The 19340-nt window shown below is 53.2% G+C and overlaps 5 protein-coding genes across 5 annotated transcripts; 2 read left to right on the forward strand and 3 right to left on the reverse strand.

The window, feature by feature from the left end:
- Window positions 1-345: 345 nt before the first annotated feature.
- On the forward strand, window positions 346-1695 carry A1O1_05031 (tRNA(His) guanylyltransferase; the record flags this gene model as incomplete). The annotated part of the gene is made up of 2 exons (XM_007725919.1): window positions 346-886; window positions 1196-1695. 2 exons carry the CDS (start codon window positions 346-348, stop codon window positions 1693-1695), a joined length of 1041 nt encoding a protein of 346 aa, XP_007724109.1.
- Window positions 1696-2015: 320 nt separating this feature from the next.
- Window positions 2016-3074, reverse strand: A1O1_05032 (uncharacterized protein; the record flags this gene model as incomplete). Its single annotated transcript, XM_007725920.1, has 1 exon — window positions 2016-3074. One exon carries the CDS (start codon window positions 3072-3074, stop codon window positions 2016-2018), a length of 1059 nt encoding a protein of 352 aa, XP_007724110.1.
- A 2352-nt stretch (window positions 3075-5426) lies between these two features.
- Window positions 5427-6842, forward strand: A1O1_05033 (uncharacterized protein; the record flags this gene model as incomplete). The annotated part of the gene is made up of 1 exon (XM_007725921.1): window positions 5427-6842. The coding sequence occupies one exon, from the start codon at window positions 5427-5429 to the stop codon at window positions 6840-6842; it is 1416 nt and encodes a 471-aa protein (XP_007724111.1).
- Window positions 6843-7543: 701 nt separating this feature from the next.
- A1O1_05034 (uncharacterized protein) lies at window positions 7544-8680 on the reverse strand (the record flags this gene model as incomplete). The annotated part of the gene is made up of 4 exons (XM_007725922.1): window positions 7544-7585; window positions 7640-8405; window positions 8482-8540; window positions 8594-8680. The coding sequence occupies 4 exons, from the start codon at window positions 8678-8680 to the stop codon at window positions 7544-7546; spliced, it is 954 nt and encodes a 317-aa protein (XP_007724112.1).
- A 7852-nt stretch (window positions 8681-16532) lies between these two features.
- On the reverse strand, window positions 16533-18734 carry A1O1_05035 (uncharacterized protein; the record flags this gene model as incomplete). The annotated part of the gene is made up of 2 exons (XM_007725923.1): window positions 16533-16711; window positions 16766-18734. The coding sequence occupies 2 exons, from the start codon at window positions 18732-18734 to the stop codon at window positions 16533-16535; spliced, it is 2148 nt and encodes a 715-aa protein (XP_007724113.1).
- Window positions 18735-19340: the final 606 nt, after the last annotated feature.

A 19340-nucleotide genomic window follows, 5' to 3' on the forward strand; every position in this document is an offset into this window, starting at 1 on the left:
TAAGAGGATGAGTATGGATGGACATGAGAGAGCAGGGAAGGGAACAAGTGAAGAATGGCAGACGGCGAAGATGAAGGTGATGAAGGTGATGAAGGTGATGAAGGTGATGAAGACGACGATCAAGAAGACGATGAAGCCGGTTGTGTCTCTTCTCCCTTGACTACGAAATCCCTTCCTTGAGTTTGCGCATGGATGGACGATATTGGCAGTCCACGCTTCTCTTCTCTTCTCATGTCTTGTTCTTGCTATCATCCACAGCGTTGGTTGGGCTTTATGCCGCAAAGATATCTCTACCTTCCCCCCTTCTATCTTTGCCTGCATCCTCCCTTCATCATTTACGGATTTATGCATATTCTCGGTGTCTCTACATTTCCCGATGCTGGGATATATGCCTGTCATGTCCTCTACCCGAACCCGATCTGTTCTGACCTGATTGAACATCACTCCAGACTATCAACATACTACAACTTCACCAAACCAAACGACGTCCGCGCCCTACAGCTCATGAACCTCGCCGCCACCCATGTGGTGAAGTCGATCCCCGAAATCGTCATCGCATACGGCGTCTCGGATGAATACAGTTTCGTATTCCATAGGTCGACGAACCTGTTTGAGCGGAGAGCCGCGAAACTCGTCAGTACGGTTGTCAGTTCGTTCACGGCGGCTTATGTTCGGCTTTGGGAGTCGGTGTTTGAGGACGGCAAAGGAGACGGGGGAAAAAGAGAAAGAGAAAGAGAGGATGAGAGTCGGGACGATGGTGCAAAAGGTAAAATTCATGGCCGAAGAAGCCTCGATCTTGCCATGCTCCCGACATTCGACGGGCGGGCGGTTTGTTATCCCTCGTGGGAGAATTTGAGGGATTATTTGAGTTGGAGGCAGGTCGATTGTACGTGTCTCTCCTCATCCTTGTTTGTTTCTGCCTTATCACCATTTTGCGTTGTTCGTTCTATGATTGTGTTGTGTCGTCTGGGTCATTGCGGCATTTGGATGTCGTTAGAGGCATCGATGTATGCGGTGTATCTGTTTGATTCTTTCTCTGCGCACAAACTCCCTGCTTGGAGTATTGACGGCGACAACATTGTCTCATGGTCTCTGCATGCATTGGTTGTTAGCCTTTGTCGCTTCCTGCTCTACCGGTGATGTCCTTGGGAAATGCTGGAGGCTATATACTAACCCAAATCCCCTCGTCTTCCAGGCCACATCAACAACCTCTACAACACAACATTCTGGACCCTCGTCCAGCAAGGCGGCATGACGGCGACAGCGGCGGAAGAATATCTCAAAGGAACCGTGTCCAGCGATAAGAACGAGATTCTCTGGTCCAGGTTCGGAATCAACTATAACAGCGAGCCTGAGATGTTTCGTAAAGGAAGCGTTGTGTTTCGAGAATATGCTTTGGAACCTGTCACCAGCACCAGTAGCGGCAACGACAACGACGAAGACCGTCATGGCAAGGAAAAGAGGGGAGATATCGCCACGCACATACACGAAGAGGACGAGGATGATGAAGATGAGGTAGATGATGGGTTCGCATCCGTCTCAAAGACACAAGCCGAGAAGATCAGGAAGACCAGGCAGAAAGCGAAAGTGGTCACCAGACATGTCGATATTATCAAGGACGAGTTTTGGCTTCGGAGACCGTGGATCAAGAGTGGGAGGCCGGGGAGATTGGTCGTGGAGGATGCGAAATCATGATCTGAATACCTGCCTAATGGATGATGGGACGGGTCCATGAGGCCGTCATTAAGATGAATGTACAACAAATCTGCGCGGTCTGGATGCTGTTGTATCAAAGCGAACATGCATGGTCTGAAGGTTGTTCTTATACCCAATGCAAACAGGGGTGCGTGGTTTCGGACGTCTGTTTTTTCTATCCAGGAGTTCTGGCTGTAGACCGGATATCATAGCATAAGGTAGCATGTCACAGACGCACATGGGCATCAAAAATCATCAATATCAGGATAAGGGTAAGGGTAAGGCAAACTTCAGTATGACCATTTCGGTGTCGGCTGGCCTCATGTTGTTTTCGTAGTCCTCGCAGTCTTCGCAGCTTTGGCCGCTTCTTTCTCAGCCTTCCTCTTCTTCCGCTCTGCCCGTCGCGCGGCTTTCGCGGCTGCACCTTCTTCACCATCGACCTCTAACTGGGAAGTGGACAGTTGAGCTTGAGCGACGTTGCCGTCTCCGTCTTTACGCTGGTCTGTCTGCCTTTCCTTCTCTTCCCTCCGGCGCCGTCGACGTTCTCGCCTTTCTTCTTTCGTTTCTGTTCGTTCAGAGGTCTCTTCCCCTTCCTCTTCACCCTCTATGACGGCTGGTGTGCTCGTCTCAGCCAATTGTGCTTCCAGTCCTCGCTTCTTCTTGTGTTTCCTCTTCTCCTTCTCCGATCTAACCTCCAAATATTCGCTGACTTGTCGGAACTCCTCAACAGGACTGGGTCTGTCGGACCGTTTTCTGCGCTTTTCAGCTTTATCCCGCATCGCGATATAAGTGCTGACTTGCTCGAACTCGACCACCGCCGTTTGTGTCTGTGTCTGCTTCTTCCGCTTCTTGGATGAATGAGTGGCTGCATCATCATCATTATCTTCTTCCCGTTCTTTGTGGGTGGTGTCAAGCACATCGCTCTTCCGCTTTTTATTCGAACTCTGCGATGACTGCGACGGATCCATTTCGTCCAGTCTCCCAATCGTCCCCTGCATCTCTTGGCCTTTGACGAAAAAGCTGTACAGCCAGCCATGTTTGGCACTCATGTTTTGTTGACTCTGGGTCATCACAGGTGTGCTGGCCCCACTGCTCGTGCTCCTCTCGCTCTCGGTCTTGCCGACATTCCCCAAAGCGCTCTCGAAGCCTTTCAACCACCATTCATTCCCGGCCTGCGGTTCGTGGGCTTTTTTGCCCACTCCGAGTCGGCCCTTGCGCTGGGAAACCAGCAGCGGCTTCACTAGGCCGTTGCCATTGTTGCCGACTTTGGCTGGGTCGTAGGCTAGGCCACGGTGGCCTTTTTGCTTGTACGGCTGGGAATCAAGCGAGTGGCCGGGCCCAGCCCAGCCGAGGGAGATGAGATGGGCGTGCGCGTCCATGGAGGGAGATGGTTTGTTACGGTCGGGAGGTAGTGTTCGTCAAGATGCAGTATGTTACGAGATCATATCGGGGATAGTCGACGCAATGGGCCATCCAAATCGTGAGGGGCATGCAAATATCAATTAAATTGTACTGTGATAGTACGTATGATTCTCTTTCTCCCATGATTATTTTGTTTTTTTCCCGCCCTGCAAAGCGCAACATACCCGGGAGGATAGGAGCCAATCAGTATAGTTCTTTTCAAGGGCTGCGACGGGCCGCTCCGCGGGCAACAGCCGTGGCTGACATAAGCAGGATGGTAGATTAATGTGATGTCGAACGTCGAACGTCGAACGTCGAACGCCGACTCCCTTTTCTCACGCTCGCGACGTGCTTCGCTGTTTCCCATGGACAACGTGGATCACACTTGGATTCATCCAAACGCTGTGGTGCTGGGTTAGAAACTCACCCCTCGTACGGGCCATCACTTGGAGACATCATTGTTGTGGTTAAATAGCTCCTGGACGACCTCCCTGACAACATCACCGAACGACATGTCTGGCGGCCACCGACCGCTCAATCTCGCCCGGTACTCACTGCCTGCATCCAATCAGCGCCGAAATGCGTGGTATAGGGATCACTTGACTATCGCAGCTGTACGGTTAGCGACAGGCTTCTTGGAGCTCTCTGGTCTATCATGGAAACGCGGCAGAGGCGCCGTGTACGACTAGACATGAAGAGCTTGTTGGAGATGATGCATTTAGAGTCGTGAGTAGGTGGTTGACGCATTGATTTTGACGGGCCATACCTTACAGCTTCACATGCGATGAAGTTGGAGGAGATCCATTCCATCTGTGTGCCGGCATGGTCAGGGCAACACCGAAAACAATGAGAATCCCGGATAACGCGTGGCCACGAACCGCTGCAATGGGCATCCGGTACGTGTAAGCTCCACTAGGAGGGAGAGGTACTCGGATGTGCTGCAGCTATCATGCAACAGTCCGCTGTACTAGCAAAGCAGACCTGCGCGGTGCAGGATGGAGGCCCAGGACGAACAATGTAAGTAAGTGATGGGCAGCATGGCTTTTTTCCTACAAGCGCAGGGTGAAACATGCACCGCCTCACCTTCCCTGCCGTGAAGGGTACCGGCAGATCCTCAATTCACTGCACCCGCAGATAATACGGTATATGGATTAAATTCACAAGTTTTCCTCACAACAACGCAAAGACCCCCAGTGGCTCAGTGGCCAAGTAGTACTGGGCGACCCGTCCGAGGGATCCGAGTTCGAGTCTCACTATCGCCAAAAAGTAACCCTGCGAACCCGGGTTAACGCCAACCAGCGAGCCGCCGATCCCCAAACGGGAAAACCCAGCGAACCCGGGTTTCACTTCCCACAACCCTCATATCAAAGATACGAGGCTTGTGGAAAAAGTTTTTTGCCTCTACAAGCTAACCAGATCCCATGCCGTCGACTTCACTGCGGTCTATATCTCCTACGTGCCTTTGCCATTTGGTGGCTTCAATCTCTAACCCGCCTGTTACTCCGACTGCCCCCGTGCTTGGCCGCCAGCCACCAATTATGTTGCTCATGTGTGACAATGAGTGATCAAATACCCCGTCCGGGCTTGAGGGGGACAATAGTCTTACTATGACGGGTGTGGTGTCTTATGATCTGACAGGTTGCCTGCAGCCATCACAACAACCATGACAACGAAGCAGCATAGCACTTGTATTCCTTGTTCAGCAGGCCTCCTTGCTGGTGCGACGAAACTGAACACGGCTACTGTTGCACTAAGAAATCCTCCCTGAACTATACGGAGTTAGTTACATTGAGATCCCTCGAAGCCCGCGCCTATGATAATCTTTTTTGGTCCTCTGGCGTCTCTACTTCGGTTTCTTGCATGTAGAGAGGAAATCTCGTTCATATGCTGAAGCACAAAAGTCTCCCGGGCGGTCACTACTGGAGTTAAAAGCGGCATGATCGGACACCATATGTAGCGACTTCATGAGGATGGATATCTTGGAGCGTCTGTCTGACGAAATCTTGCTGAGAGAATCTTGCTATTGTACGTCAATATCGTGCGTCAGACATATCAACAGCTCTCCACTTCCACTGAAACTCAGCCTTGTTTTCAACATCACTGTCTACCGTGGAATCTATCCAACGTATATGGTCGAGCGAAACAAAGTCTGGGGATCCAAGCTTGTGTTTACTGAAGGCGTCGATTTCAATTAGGGATCACCAAATACCCGGGTCGGCCGTCTCGTGGCTTCTGAAAAGATAGTTCTGCTCACTTCGGTTACATAAAACTCGACGCCTCCGGAATACACTGGACGAGGACGAGGGTCTCACGAGGACGGCGCACACCTCATGCCGCCGTCACCAAATGAAGGCACAGACGGCTCGAAGACCTGGTCCGCGTCGCACCTATTCCAAGACGGCGCCGCGGAGCGATGGCACAAGATTCACGAGCACCTGAACAAGAACGAGTTCCGAGCGGCCATCACCACAGCCTTTGAGTTACCGCCCGGCGACACCTTCACGTATCATGCCTCAGCCAGCGTGAATCTGGCCCAAGTGGAGGCCGCACTCCACGCAGGCCGGGCGAACGGGTTGCACGCGTGGTACATTGAGCCTGTGAGCGACAGCAATGGCGATGGCGATCGCGATGGCGATGGCGCCACGGACAAGGCACACCCGTCACTCCGGCTCGTAGGGTATCCTCCGCCCAGCGATGTGCAGGCGTACATTTCGCTATTCGACCCGACCAAGTCCGCGGCCAACAGTCTGAAATCTCTGGCGGCGAATGCCAAAAAGGGCTCTATCCGCGCCAGCGTGGCAGAATATCTGCTCAGCAAACGATACCTGGATAAATCGATCAATGTGCCGAAATTCAAGCTAGCACCTCCAAAACCACAGAAGGCTGCAGCTGGGACTTCTCCTTCCTCGTCCTCCTCAACAAACAATGCGGACGGGACAGGTTCGAATCCGAATCCGAATCCGAATCCGAGCTCGACATCAACGCCAACACCATCACCAGAACTCCAGGGCCATCAGAACCCGGCACTCGACTTTTGGGCCTACGCATGCCACGCGCTCGAGTATGCCGGCCCCAACGCAAACACGGCACTAGTCAAGTCAGCGCACCACACGCTGCCGGTGTACATGCACCATTTCGGCTGTGTGGTTCCGTCCTGGGAAGCCTTGCAGATCGTAGCGAAGCTGGCTGCTGGACTGCAATCCGACTACTACTCCAGGATCAAGTCTCAGTCTAAGTCTAGCAGTACTGGTGGATCCTCACCCGGCGCACCTGGTGCAGACACGACTTCCGGATCCGTCCTCGACATGGGCAGCGGCAACGGATACTGGACCCTGATGCTCCGGCGGCTCGCGGCCAACCTGGACGTGGTCGCCGTGGACAGCGGGCAAAGTCGATGGCGCACGACGTGGATTCCGGACACGGTGGTCGCGGACGGCGTGCAGTATCTGCGCAAACGCGCCGGGTGTCCGGACCGCGTGCTGTTGCTGGTCTATCCGATCGTCGGGGGCGAGTTTACCCGCAAGGTTCTCAACGCGTATACCGGCGACGTGGTCTGTGTGGCGGGCACGCAGAACGGGAACGGATACACCGGGTTCAAGGATATGATGATTGACGAGTATATGGCTAGAGAACGGCCAGGTTGGGAGAAAGTCTGTCAGGTCCCGCTACCGAGTTATGCTGGGAAGGACGATGCGTTGTTCGCCTTTCGGAGGAGGAAAGATACGGCGAAGAATGGCGGTCCATGATTGACGGGCAAGGATTCAAGCTCATCATATCAGACCGTGCGAAATGCTCCCCAGTGCTTCGAGACGGGGCACTTCTATCTGCATGGAAGGAGAAAAGGAGTCCCTCCGTCATGCCGTCTACGATCAGACTGCATCGGGACGGTACTGCCCAATGGTCGTGCAACGCTGGAACGTCCGACTCCAATCTTCTTCACCCCAGGCCGGTTCGCACTACGTGTGTCTCACCTTCAGCTGCCCGGCTGCCCGGCCGCACGAAGTGATCGAGGCATCTGCCTCAGTTGATGCAGAGCGAGTTCGCACCCTGATTGGGAGTACATTCTACGTAGGAAGCGAAACGCTGTAAAGGCGATGCACGAGCAGAAAAGAGTTCATGATCCAACCGAACACAATGATGCATTAAATGTTGGTACACAGCGCCAGTCTATTCTGCAAAAGTCGCTTTTTGAATGTCTTCAGGAAGAGAATATTCTGAGAATTCTATCCCCCGCCATTTTGCAAAGCTTCCCCAAGTTGCTTGCCCAGATCCAGCATCTATGGGTGATGCTAGACCTGGGTCATTCGAAAATTCGTAGTATCTCTAATGACGAGGTGCTGGCTCGTAATGCTCTTTGCACGCCGAAAACCCCGCCCGCCAGATCTGAATATGCGTTGACTCCGTCCCCTGAAACGATTTCGTTCGGATCGATCGTCACATTTGACTTCTATTTGCCGATGTCGACACCAGCGGTGGCACCAAGAACTCTCTGCGCAAGGGTCAGTTACGAATACGGGGCACGGTCCAGGTGTTTGAAGCATACCTTGATGTCACCATAAATGGCGAATTGACCAGCAGTGATAGTACCGACCATGAAGAGACGAGTACCAATACCGGCGAAGCTGCCACGGAAGCCGAGCTCCTTGGCAATCTTGATCAGACGAGAGGTGGTGCTTTCACCGGGGAGACCCTTGGTCTTGTTGATCTTGGAAAGCATGGTGTCGGCAGGTTGAGAAACGATGGCAGCGGAGAAACCGGCGATCAAACCCGAGCCCAAGTTAACAGTAGTCTTCAAGCCGTCCGAAGCGGTGTTCTTGTCAATGAATTTGCTCCAGATAGTCTCGGCCACCTTTTCGTAGACGACGAACTTGGCCATGGTGTAAGGAACCTGCTTGAACAAGATGGGGCCAAATCCGCTGTAGAAAGCACCAACGCCCTCAGTCTTGAGGATCTTGCTGAAACCACCGACGAGACCGGTGGCGAAGGTAGGCTGGGAAACCAATCGGATACGGGTGGCCTCGAGAGGGCAGAGGGCAATATCAGCGAAGAACTCGGCGAGGGCAGAGGAGGCCAGGTAGACAGCAGTTCGGTTGTTGCGGGCTGAGTCGTATCCAAGAATGTTGATGGCCTGTTGCTTGAAGAGTTCGTAGCCTCCAAACTTGAACGCGCCCTGCAAGAAGTACCCTGCGAAGGTCGGCCCAGCGCCGGTCCACAGAGCACCAGCACCCTCGTTCTGGATGACTTTTCGGAAACCGCCAATCATCCCATTGTTGTATGTGGCCGGGTCGAGCTGGATTCTCGTCTTGACGCTGATCACTCTGATGTTAGTCTAGGAATTCCTTCTCTTTGAGGTGCGCCTGGGTCGTCCAGGGCGAAAGGACTTACACATCGACAGGAGTCATAGAGCCGTGAGTGACGGAACAGCAGATGGCACCAGCAAAGGCCTGATTAAGTTAGCGACCAGGGACTTGAGTCATCAAAGGAGAGGGCGCCATACGAATCTGCTGTAGAGACCGAAACCAGAGATCTCCTTTGGCTGACTGGGCGTCTTGGGCACCGTGTCGGCCGGTGGTGGATAAACCATGTTGAAAGACTGGAACTCGACTAAAGAAATCTAGAAGCGAACGCAAGCAACCGAGAGAAGGACTGGACGACAGGTACCAGTATTGCGATCAAAGACAGATAGAGAGAGAGAGAGAGAGAGAGTAAGTAGTGTTGAAGCTGCGAGCTTGAAACTGCGACTGCGACAAAATCTTTTTCGGGACCTTTGACAGGGGCATTTGGAGATCAAGCTGGTGCAGTGTTTAGGTCCGTGGCGCGAGAATAAGCCGGGCGGAGCACGCGAAAAATGCCGCACAACCGCGCAGCGCAGTTTCCTGTCCAATCAGCGTCGGGTTTCTGGTTGATGGCCTGGCAACCACTTAGTAAACTACTACATTAGTACTAGTAGTACTGACTAGTTCCCAGTCACGTGCAATAGCAGTGCTTGGCATCTCAATTCAACGTCGATGGAACTCAACCACGTCCTAAGTATGTACTAACTTCAACTGATATCATATCATCACCACAGTGTAAAGGACGTGTTGCCAGCAATATAGCTGAAGGGCTGTTCTACACTTCGAGGGTTGGCATCTGACCGTGATTGTTGCGTGGACTTCTTGCCACTAGCGACAGTCGAATCCATCTGGGAAGGACAGCATCATTGTCGCATGGCGGAATGTAGGCGACAGAGCATATGATTGCAGCTATCTACGAAGCGGGATAGCCATGCCCGCAAGGGATGATGATGCGGTGAGTCTGGTCAACAGCTTCATGCACTGAGACAAAGAAAAACATCAAACCTAGCATATATCTTCAGCTACAGATGGCTTGACCTACCTTACCTCTGAATCCATATCACATAGTCTACTCTACTTGAAGGTGCACGTGGATGAATCTGGTGAGAAACGAAAGTATACGCGGCTTACTGTCCCCTACTCCATTTGTTGTCAGGTGCCCGATATTGTGCTCTCCTCTCCTGGTGACCACACCCCGAGCCAGCGTGTACACTGCACGATACCCGTTCAATTCAAAGTGAGCGAAATTGAAAGCCCGAAATAAGAAAAAAGGCACAAAAGCAGGAGACCCCAGCTAAGCACAACCTGAATCACAGGTTAAAGGACCAAAAACACCTGCCTACAAGCCTCTCCCTGACTGGAGGCTTGTAGGTTAGTGAAACCAGAACAACGTATCTGGTTTTTTAAGGAGGGGGGACGAGGGGGCGAAGGAAAGGAAGGGAGGGGGAATGGGCAGCCAGGGACGGGGACTCGAGGTTGTCTGCCTTCGGTCGCCTAGCATGCTGTTCCTGTCAAGGGTTCAATTAATCTGGCGGCAAGATGAATCGAACCCCAGACTGGGATGATGTTAGGCAGGTACCGAAGGTGAATAGACAAACCTCGAGCCCCCGACAAATCCATGGCAGTGACGTGCGTCGTAACGACCAGGCCACCGGCGCCTGGATTGTTGGAGGAAAATCCGCGATTCAAATATATCACCATATCAAACAGGAAGCACGTGAACGCGACGGGATTCGCCAAGCATGGTGTTGTGTTGCGATGTGGTCCTGGAGGGCACCGTGGCTACGGAAGTACGGGGACGGAGAGTTGGGTTTTCGAATGATATCCATGAGCCGGGGTGCAGAATCGAAACGTTGACGCCAGGAAATAGACGAAGCTGACATGTTAAAAACGCAAAATATCAATCAATCATCAAGAGGAGCGGAGCGGTCATTGCACGGTATGGGACACACTACGACTCTGGATCTTGATCTGCGTCGATGCCATGTCGGTTGGAGCACTTCATATGGTAAGGAAAAGGAAAGAGCCGACATAACTCGCGATGCCAGGCATCACGTTCTCAGGTAAGTCGTCTGAGGCTTTAGGAGTTAGACACGAACAAGGTGCTCCATCATGTTGAATTCCATGGTCATGGCCGCTCACGCTCTGGGAGCTCTGCCCAAAGAACTACCGCAAGCTTTCGGCATCCTACAACGCAGGCACCGAGTGAACGACAGCACGAAATAGCCCGCAAGAGCAGCTGAGCAAGGAGAGCCAGCAAGGCCACTGGAAGATGATTTTGCCCCTAAACTCCTGCAGCGTGACAGATCATCTGATGGGTGATCTCGAACGCAGCTCGCAACTGAGAACCACTGCTCTGGACACCGATAGCCTTTGCAAATCTTCCCGCGGCAAACCGAAGAGAAAAGTACCTGGTTCATTATCTATTGACCAGAACATTGCCTATCCTTTCGAAATTGCGAGAGTGGCTATCCACGTCTTCCCAATGGGCGAGTGCTCAATTCGATGCTGTATTGATTGCCTTCTCTGTCCGGGTCTCTACAGGCATGGCGCGACGGACTTTCTTTGGGGAAAATCCCAACTCGCTACCCGCTCCGACGAGCATAGCTTTCGCGGTCGGCCCTGTGGGTGACCGGTATGCCACAGTGAGAAGGCAAAGTATGCTCTTGGACGATGTGAGAGTACATGCCTGACGAAGCCGCTTACATGGTCTTTCTTCAACATGACAGTCCTACCCCGTCAAGGCCACCGCAGTCAATGCAGGCCGCTCTAAGGGCGACTTGCGCCAAATTCTGGTACTATGGGGTGCCATTTCGCACTGGCTACTAGACATGATCGAATGTTTTCCAAAGGTTCCCGACGATTGTAACAGCTGTCCCAACGATATGCCTGACAAAACATCGAGAACGACGATGAGCGGATCCTGAGGGGAGACGATGGGAAGAGATCGCAAGGATGGCTGATAAGAGCGTCCAATCTGGAAGAGGAGCGGCGACGGCTATTCTTTGCTAGTGGAGAACTACTTGCTTGACCTCATCGCTCGGGCAGATCTACAGACCCATTTCCTTCCGCAAGCAAAGCAAATGATACTTGCCCATGGCCGTCGTGAAGGCTATCCACGCAGCAATCTGGAAATGCGCATGTATCTCCGTCGTCTCGACGAGGGAGAACGTTGGCGGTACGCCTCCGGTCGGCCTCTACGAAGAGACGTTCAAAAGCCTTTCGACTCGGCATTGGACTGACCCTGCTAGGTGTGCATACTATAATTCCTAGCGTACGGCTTGCGCACGCGGAAGTGGACGCACCCAGGGGCACAAATCGCGTATAACGGACAGCGCACGAAGCGAGATATGATCCAGCAATATCGGTGTCACACGATGCTCACGCAACTTCAAGTTCCATGCCCCTGGTAAGTGTGTGTTCGTACGAGCAGACATCTTCCATTGCCTCCCACAAAACAAGCAAACGCTCAATTGGATCAAATGGAGGTAGCGTACAACTTGCAAGCTGCAATATCCTCTCTCCCCCTACTCCAGGACGACAGGTCACAACACGACGCATGGCTACCTTCCTGTTCCTGCCTCCTTCTTCTCCAGCAGCATAGATGTGGGCGATCGACGAGTCGAAATGAGCATGAAACTTGGATCTGTGATATGTCATCGTGGGCGCTGTTGGCGTCGCGCCGCGCCGCGCTTTCTCGAGGCTGCAGTCAGCTCAACTAAGTGAACAAGCACCCTGTCTGTCGGGTCTCGGTCGTTGAGGCGCTAAACGTGGCGCAGGAATGAAGTCTGATCGCGAGGATGTGATCCAAGGGATATACCTCCCGCGCCCACGTTGCACCGATCTACAATCTAATTCTGCCTACATGAAAGACATACCAATCTACACGTATTTCGATGTGGTACCACGAGGCGTTGAGGCGCCTCTGTCGTCTGGAACCTGCATTGCCAGGCTACTCCATGTGGTGTCGTGCAGCGTACCTTGCATAGGCGAAAAGCCACCGAGAGACGGGCCAATAACAACCACATGTCCCCTGGCACGGATATCTGGCCCCTGACATTGAAAGCCTTGATGAAGGCTGAGTTGAGAAGTCGCCAGGCAAAGTGGCCGTGTGCCATACCGATTTCATTTTATCGTCTGAAACATTATGATATCTGGAGATCATCAGGAGCTTAAGCAGACCAGATGGGTATGATGGTATACTGAGCATCCAATCCATCACCTATCGTCCTCATGCTCCTGGTTGTGTCACCATCCCGCCATGACGACCACCAAGACCACCAGTCATTCAGCCGGAGCATCACGATCTACACACTTACGGAGAAGTGTTCCAGATAGATATTGTTGTCCGTTATGAGGCTTCAGTCTATTGAGTATTACGGCACCTGCAATCTCTCACTGGTCCCGCCATCTCATCGCTCGAGGACTCTTGTCCTACCGGCTCAGGGCCAACAGGTCGTCACTCAAGCCGGTCAATCACTGGTTTCACTGGTTACGATCCCCTGACCATGCTGTACACGCTCTACATACGAAGATTGTGATGGGCATCGATGTCGCTCAAGCGCCAGCCAATTCCATAAGATAGAGGGCACTTTGGTCAAGTGACACGTGGTAGACGTCGTATGCAATGGACTGCCCCGATCATGCTCATGCTCATGCTCATGCTATGCCTTCCCATGCAAGAATGCCTAGCCAGAGACAAGCCATAGCCAGGAGGCTACTATGACGGCCACTGCAACTGCAATCGCAGCTACAACTGTAGCACAAGTCGTGCGGCAACGTCACACATCCACCACATCCACCATCATCACCATCATCACCGCCATCACCGCCACTCGCCTGGCCAGATCCGGACAGTAGCAGTACAGAGGCGAAGTTCCCTGATCGCAAAAACCCAGATTCAGACACGGCAAGCTTCAGCAATGACGAAGACTGCTGGAACTATGACTTGTTGAATGGCTGCATCGGTGCTTTAAGATATACACTCACGGCCTTAGCATTCAATAATTCAGCACGCATCGACCACAGGACGCGGCACAACACGACAAGACACGAAAGAGGGGCCTTCAGGGATCCATTGCATCTCATGAGGGGGCTCTCTCTTGTACGCGTCGTCGTAGGTACCTACCTACCTTACTACCTAGTCTGGAAGAGACAACTTGAACCTGAAACTGCGTCAAAAGTGGATTATCCACCTGACGGTCATTTCATCTGATGGTTCCGTCACGTATCGACTAGTAACGAAGTGGCACGGCCTTCGCCGATATGGACCGCATCTCCATACTAGTCTGTACAGAGGTAGTGAGGTACCTACCTTAACGTACTACCTACCTACTACTTATCTCCATCTCCATATTGTATCTTCCTTCATCTCCGTCTCCATCATCTCCTCTTCGCCAATCGCAAGATTGCCAATCGCCGATCGGGATCGATAACGCGCCACTTACCCAATACTCTATAGACCAATCTATGGACGGATGATGCAAGGCACACCAATGACATGCGTGCACCTCCTTGTCGTGTGCCCTTTGCCTCCTCGAACCCCTTCCCCTCCCCCTCCCCCATCGAATTGGGTCTGTTTTCCCAACAACCAATACATATTTCAGGGGGTGTCCCAGTAGAAAGCGCCACGACAGGCTTCTCCACGTTTTGACAGCCACTAGTCGGGTTTCGTCATTTGGCTACTGTGTTAGTGAGCAGCAGGTACCGAACCTTGTTCTGGGGCTACTACCTACTGCAAAGCACTCCTTTGTGTGGGACGCAAATACGTAGGTACGATGTACCTAGAGCCCCTGGCTGGCTGACTGTGTGTCTGGGCAGGGCTGCTCCTGATGGCATTGATGGCATTGATGGCTTGCAAGTACCGTACGTACTGGCGCTGGTGCTGGCTGGCGCCAATTATGATATGTGTTGGGATACTAGTAGGACAATGTGATCCAGGTCCTTTTTGGGTCGGGAAAAAAGTAGTTCTGGATCGACAAGGTTCATCTTATTCTCCTAACCTAACGGGCGGGCGTTTTTCAATGATCGGCATCAGGGGAGGGAGGGAAAGAGGGTGAGGTAGATACGTGCATGTAGATAGATCTCTGACCATGGTTGCTTGAAGAGGTGCGGGTTTCGGCTCAGGCTTCCAACGCCGCCCTTTCAGGCTTCCACATCCACTTCGACATCCCTGTTGTTGGTACCAGCGGCAGTATCTGGTGTCCATTTGTGATTATTGTTGCTATAATTATGTATCCAGTCTTTAGAATTGCATGTTCAGTAGTTCGTTGCTGATCGGTGTGCAAGGACCTCTTGAGACGGGAAGAAAACATGTTTTGGGTGTTTGGGTGTTTGTGCTTTCTTGTACTCTTGTATCTAGGTACCTACGTGCTCTGTCTCTGCAACCCTCTGAAGGGAAAAAAGCTGGCCAGTGCTTCTTGGGTAGCTAGCTAGCTGCTACTTCTTCTTCTTCTCTGCCGTGTCGTGCCTGGCCAGTGCGCCTTTCTTTTGGCCGCATTTGATTTGAGGGTTTGAGTTTGGGGCGTTCGGATGACAGTGCTGACAGTTTCAACGCTCGCGCTCGACGGGTGTCAAAGCTCCGCGACATTCGGCCTATAATTGGACCAGGGGGTCGCCGGTTCGGGCATGCCGAGTTCGGAAGAGGGAAATACCGACGCAACCAACCTCCACTAGAACTGAAGATTGAAGACTGTAGAGCTTACCTACTTGAGGAGTATCATTGTTGATCAATGAGTCAGTTTTTCACTCAGTAAGTGGACTGGGGGACTGCGGATTGGTGTTGGCGTCGATTTGATGGATGAAGAACTGTCGTATGGGTGGTGAAGAAAGAGAGATTGGTGTCGCCATGTCGAAGGCAGCAGGGGGAGACTCTACCCTCTGCTTCCCCCCGATGTGGCTTTGACTGTAACTGTGACTGTGACTTGACTACCTAATAGCTGTGGCTTATTACGTGTGGCTGGGTGGACTTCGCTCTCTGTCTGTTGGCTCGGCTCTGCTCTTCTCTTCTCTTCCATGCAGGAATGAGTGGTGTAGTAAGTGGGGTGGCTTGTACGTACAATATCTCTCATGTCTCCAAAGCCTCCTCTGTAGGTTCAATCGTCTACTCAGTCTCACACCACAGTCTGTATTCGGTAGACACTTCAGAAAGAGAACAGCACACTTGATCTCATCTCGGCAAACCGATTGCTGTTTTGCGTTCAATAATCACAACAATGAGGCGGTGTGCTGCGTGCTGAGGTGGACTCGAGCTGTAATTGCGTGTTGATGTTGATGGTCCAAGTGTCTGCACTCTGCACCGGCGGCCCACCAGCAAACTTGATTGACACTTGCAAGTGACAGCCCTGCCAGAGACAACAAAGCCAGAGGGGGCCAAACCGGGCTGAAGCCCCTTCCCCCTTTCCTACGGTAGCCAGGCGGGACATTGTACTGTGCTGACGGACCTCTGCTTGTTTTTCGACTAAGTAGAGAGAGCCCGAGCAGAGATGTGAAGTTCAAGACAAACAAAGACAGAGCGAGCCAGAGCTGTGTGTATAGATACTTGTAGATATTATCCTCCAATCGAGATTGCTGCGTACCAACAAACATGAGGAATACCTGTTGCTGTGGTAGTAGCGAGCTGCTTGGTGCTGTGTTGCGATGCGTTGCTTGACCATGCCACGAATACTGCAATGGAACGAGTGTGAGGTGATTTTGACGGTTTTTCTCGTCTCATCGTATTCGTGACCATGGGCATAAGAAGAACCGATGAAGCAACCAACATCCATGCACATGCAGAAGCACACCCAAAACCAAAACCACAAGTCTATACACAATAAGTAGATCTCAATCCCTGGGTTGGTTGCCCGTTGCACACGGGACGTCTTCTTCGTGTAACGGAGAATCCGACTCCGACGCCCGAAACAGCCATTGCGATTGATTGAACAAGTTGAAGTTCAGAGAAAGCAAACATCTCAATATCCATGCACACACTCTCTGACAAGCAAGAGGCCACTCCAATTTCCCCAAATCGCAACTACATCACTTTACTTCGTAGAGCGCCTCCATTTCCAGCTTCCTCATCACCCGGTGCGCACGACTCTCCCACCTCAGATTAAACGTCTAATGACGGTTGTGGTAGTACTTGCGGCCACCGTACTGGACACCACGGCGGACCGGGGTGGCAGCGGGCAGATCAGCGTCAAGGTCACCAGACACATCAATGCTGGTGGTGGTCGACGTGGGCTCAGCCGTGGTGGTGGCCGGGACGAAAGTGGTCGTCGTGGTGGAGCTTGTAACAGCTGCAGGAGTGGTTAGCAATTGAACGGAATATGAACTAGAGTAGAGAAACTCACCATTTACTGGCTGGGCGAACAGCAAGATCGGTGTGCAAGTGAACGGCGGCGCTTGCGAGAACAGGATGAACACGTTGCTGGAGGCCGAGACACAGAAGCCTTGGTTGGTAACATCCAGAGTAAGTTCACCGTTGGGGCTGAGAGTCCAGCTGGACAGAGTTGCCGGTGGCGAGGTGCTCAGCTGGAAGGCAATGTATGGCTGGCTGAAGTCTCCCAACACGTAAGACAGACCAGAGCGAAGGTAGCCATCAGTGTCCAGGTAGAACAGAGATGCCTCAGTGCGGTCGCTGACCAACACACCATCTTCACCCTCGAAGGCAATGTACACAAGAGCTCGCTTGCGGTACTTGGTGGGGGTGTTGGAGGTGATGACGAACGGTGTGGTGGCAGGGGGAGCAGCGGTGGTGGACGAGGCCAAGGAGGACGACGATGAGCTGCTGATGGCACTGCTCAAGGAAGCAGAGCTGGTGGTCAACGAGCTGCTGGTAGAAGAGAGCGAGCTCAGCGTGCTGCTGGTCGACGAGGCACTGCTCAGGGAGCTGCTGGTCGACGAGGCGCTGCTGGCGCTGGTCAAGGAGCTGCTGGTCGACGAAGCGCTGCTGGCACTGGTCAAAGAGCTGCTGGAAGACGATGCACTGCTCGCACTGCTCGCGCTGCTGGCACTGGTGGCGGTGCTGCTGCTCATGGAGCTGGTGATCGAACCACCGATAGGACCGACACTTGCAGCTGAGCTAATGCTGCTGGAAGATGATGCGCTGCTCGCACTGCTGGCACTGGTGGCGCTGGTGCTAGAAGATGAGGCGCTGCTCGCACTGCTGGCGCTGGTGGCGCTGCTGCTGCTCATGGAGCTGGTGATCGAGGCGCCAATCGGGTTATCAGTGTTGGTGACGGTGGCAGTAGCAGTAACCGTGGTGGTCTCGGTGGCCCAGTCAGCCCACTCGGGAGGAAGAGTGAGAGACGGGTTGCCGACATCACCGCTACCCCAGTCAGCCCAGCCGAATGGGTCAGGGCCACCCTTGTTGCCAAAGGGGAAGTTCGGGCCTGGCCTGTGGGGGAACCATGGCATGCCAGTGGGGATGGGCAGAACGCTGGAGGTTGAGGGAGGCACGACGCTGCACGGGACAGTGTAGTAGATGGTCTTGGTGATGGTGGTCGTGAACTCGATAACCTCGTGGGGACGGTGGCATGACTTGGTGACGTGCCAGTAGTATGGGCTGGGAGCAACCGTGATGGTCTCGGTCTCAACCTCGATGATGGTGGCAGGAGCCGTCAGGGTGAAGGTGAAAGTGTACTCGCCAGCGCTGGGAGCGACGAAACTGGTCGAAACCGGGGCCACGGCAGTCGTTGTGACGGCCGGAGCTGGCTTGGAAATCCAAATCTCCTCGTAACCCATGCACTTGGCGCCACCAGGACCACCACGGCACTCGATGACATCGACAATCTGCTCGCGGCTACCATCAGCTTTGACTTCGCACTCCTCGCAGATGCCGCTGCCACCATAGCCGGGGATGGCAAGAGGACCGATCTCGTTGAACGAGGCCTTGAACTCCTTGGCGACCGTGAGCTCGATCGGGGTAGGCGACGGGATCAAGTAGATGGTGCCGTTCTTGGTGACCGAGACAGTTGGTGTCACGGTCTTGGTGATGGTGGTGTGGTATTCAGACACGGTAACAATTTGCTCGGTGGCAGTCACGGTGGTGGTGGCAGCCTCAGCGCCATCCCAAGCGCAAGGAATGACTGTGCTGACATAGGCGTACGTCTCAAGAGGGTACTTGGTCACACAGGTTCCACGGAAGCACTTGGAGGTAGTGCCGCAAGTTGAAACGGTCTGGAACTGCTCCGTCACCGTGATGGGAGGGGGAGTCGAGGTGGTAACCGCAGGGCAGACGGTGATGGTGGTCAGGGGCTCAGCGATGGCAGCCCCGGCCATCAAGGCCGCCGAAGCGACCGCGGAAACAGAAAAACGCATGGCGAAGCACAGTAACGAATGACTTGGTGTAAAGAATGGCTGAAGGAAAAATCCTTCTGATTATAACGAGGGGACAAGTGACCTGTGCTGCTTCCAAAGAGGTGGTGGTGAAAAGAGGTTGGTGGATGGGTGCGAGCGTTTGGGTCCTATATAGGGCCACTATTGATGCTCATTTCCTATAGTCTCCTGTCTTGACAGGTTGATAGGAGGCATCAAGTGGGCTCTCTGTGGGGGATAGACTCTGCCAGGAGCTGCGATTGATCTGATTCTGGACACGGACCTAGGGCTAAGAGATCATCTCCAAAGCAAAGACTCACCCGGCCCCCACCAGTGGGAACAAGTTGCGGGAAGCAAGACAGTATAGTTGTTTGGCCATGGACCACGGACCAAGGGGCACCACGGCTGGCAAACTGGTGCGGGAGCACTGCTACCGCGCGCCGGGCGGCAGTCAGATGTAGCACCAACAAACCGAACGTCCAGATGACAGCGCCACTGATGTTGTCCTTGACGGCTCTGGCAACACGGTCTTAATCTCCCGGAGAAACAGGAAGCAGCGTGGGAAGGACGACTGACGGTTGAAAGATCGCGACAGCTGAAGGCATAAGG

Source organism: Capronia coronata (assembly GCF_000585585.1).
Source record: "Capronia coronata CBS 617.96 chromosome Unknown acBCG-supercont1.4, whole genome shotgun sequence".
NCBI lineage: Eukaryota > Fungi > Ascomycota > Eurotiomycetes > Chaetothyriales > Herpotrichiellaceae > Capronia > Capronia coronata.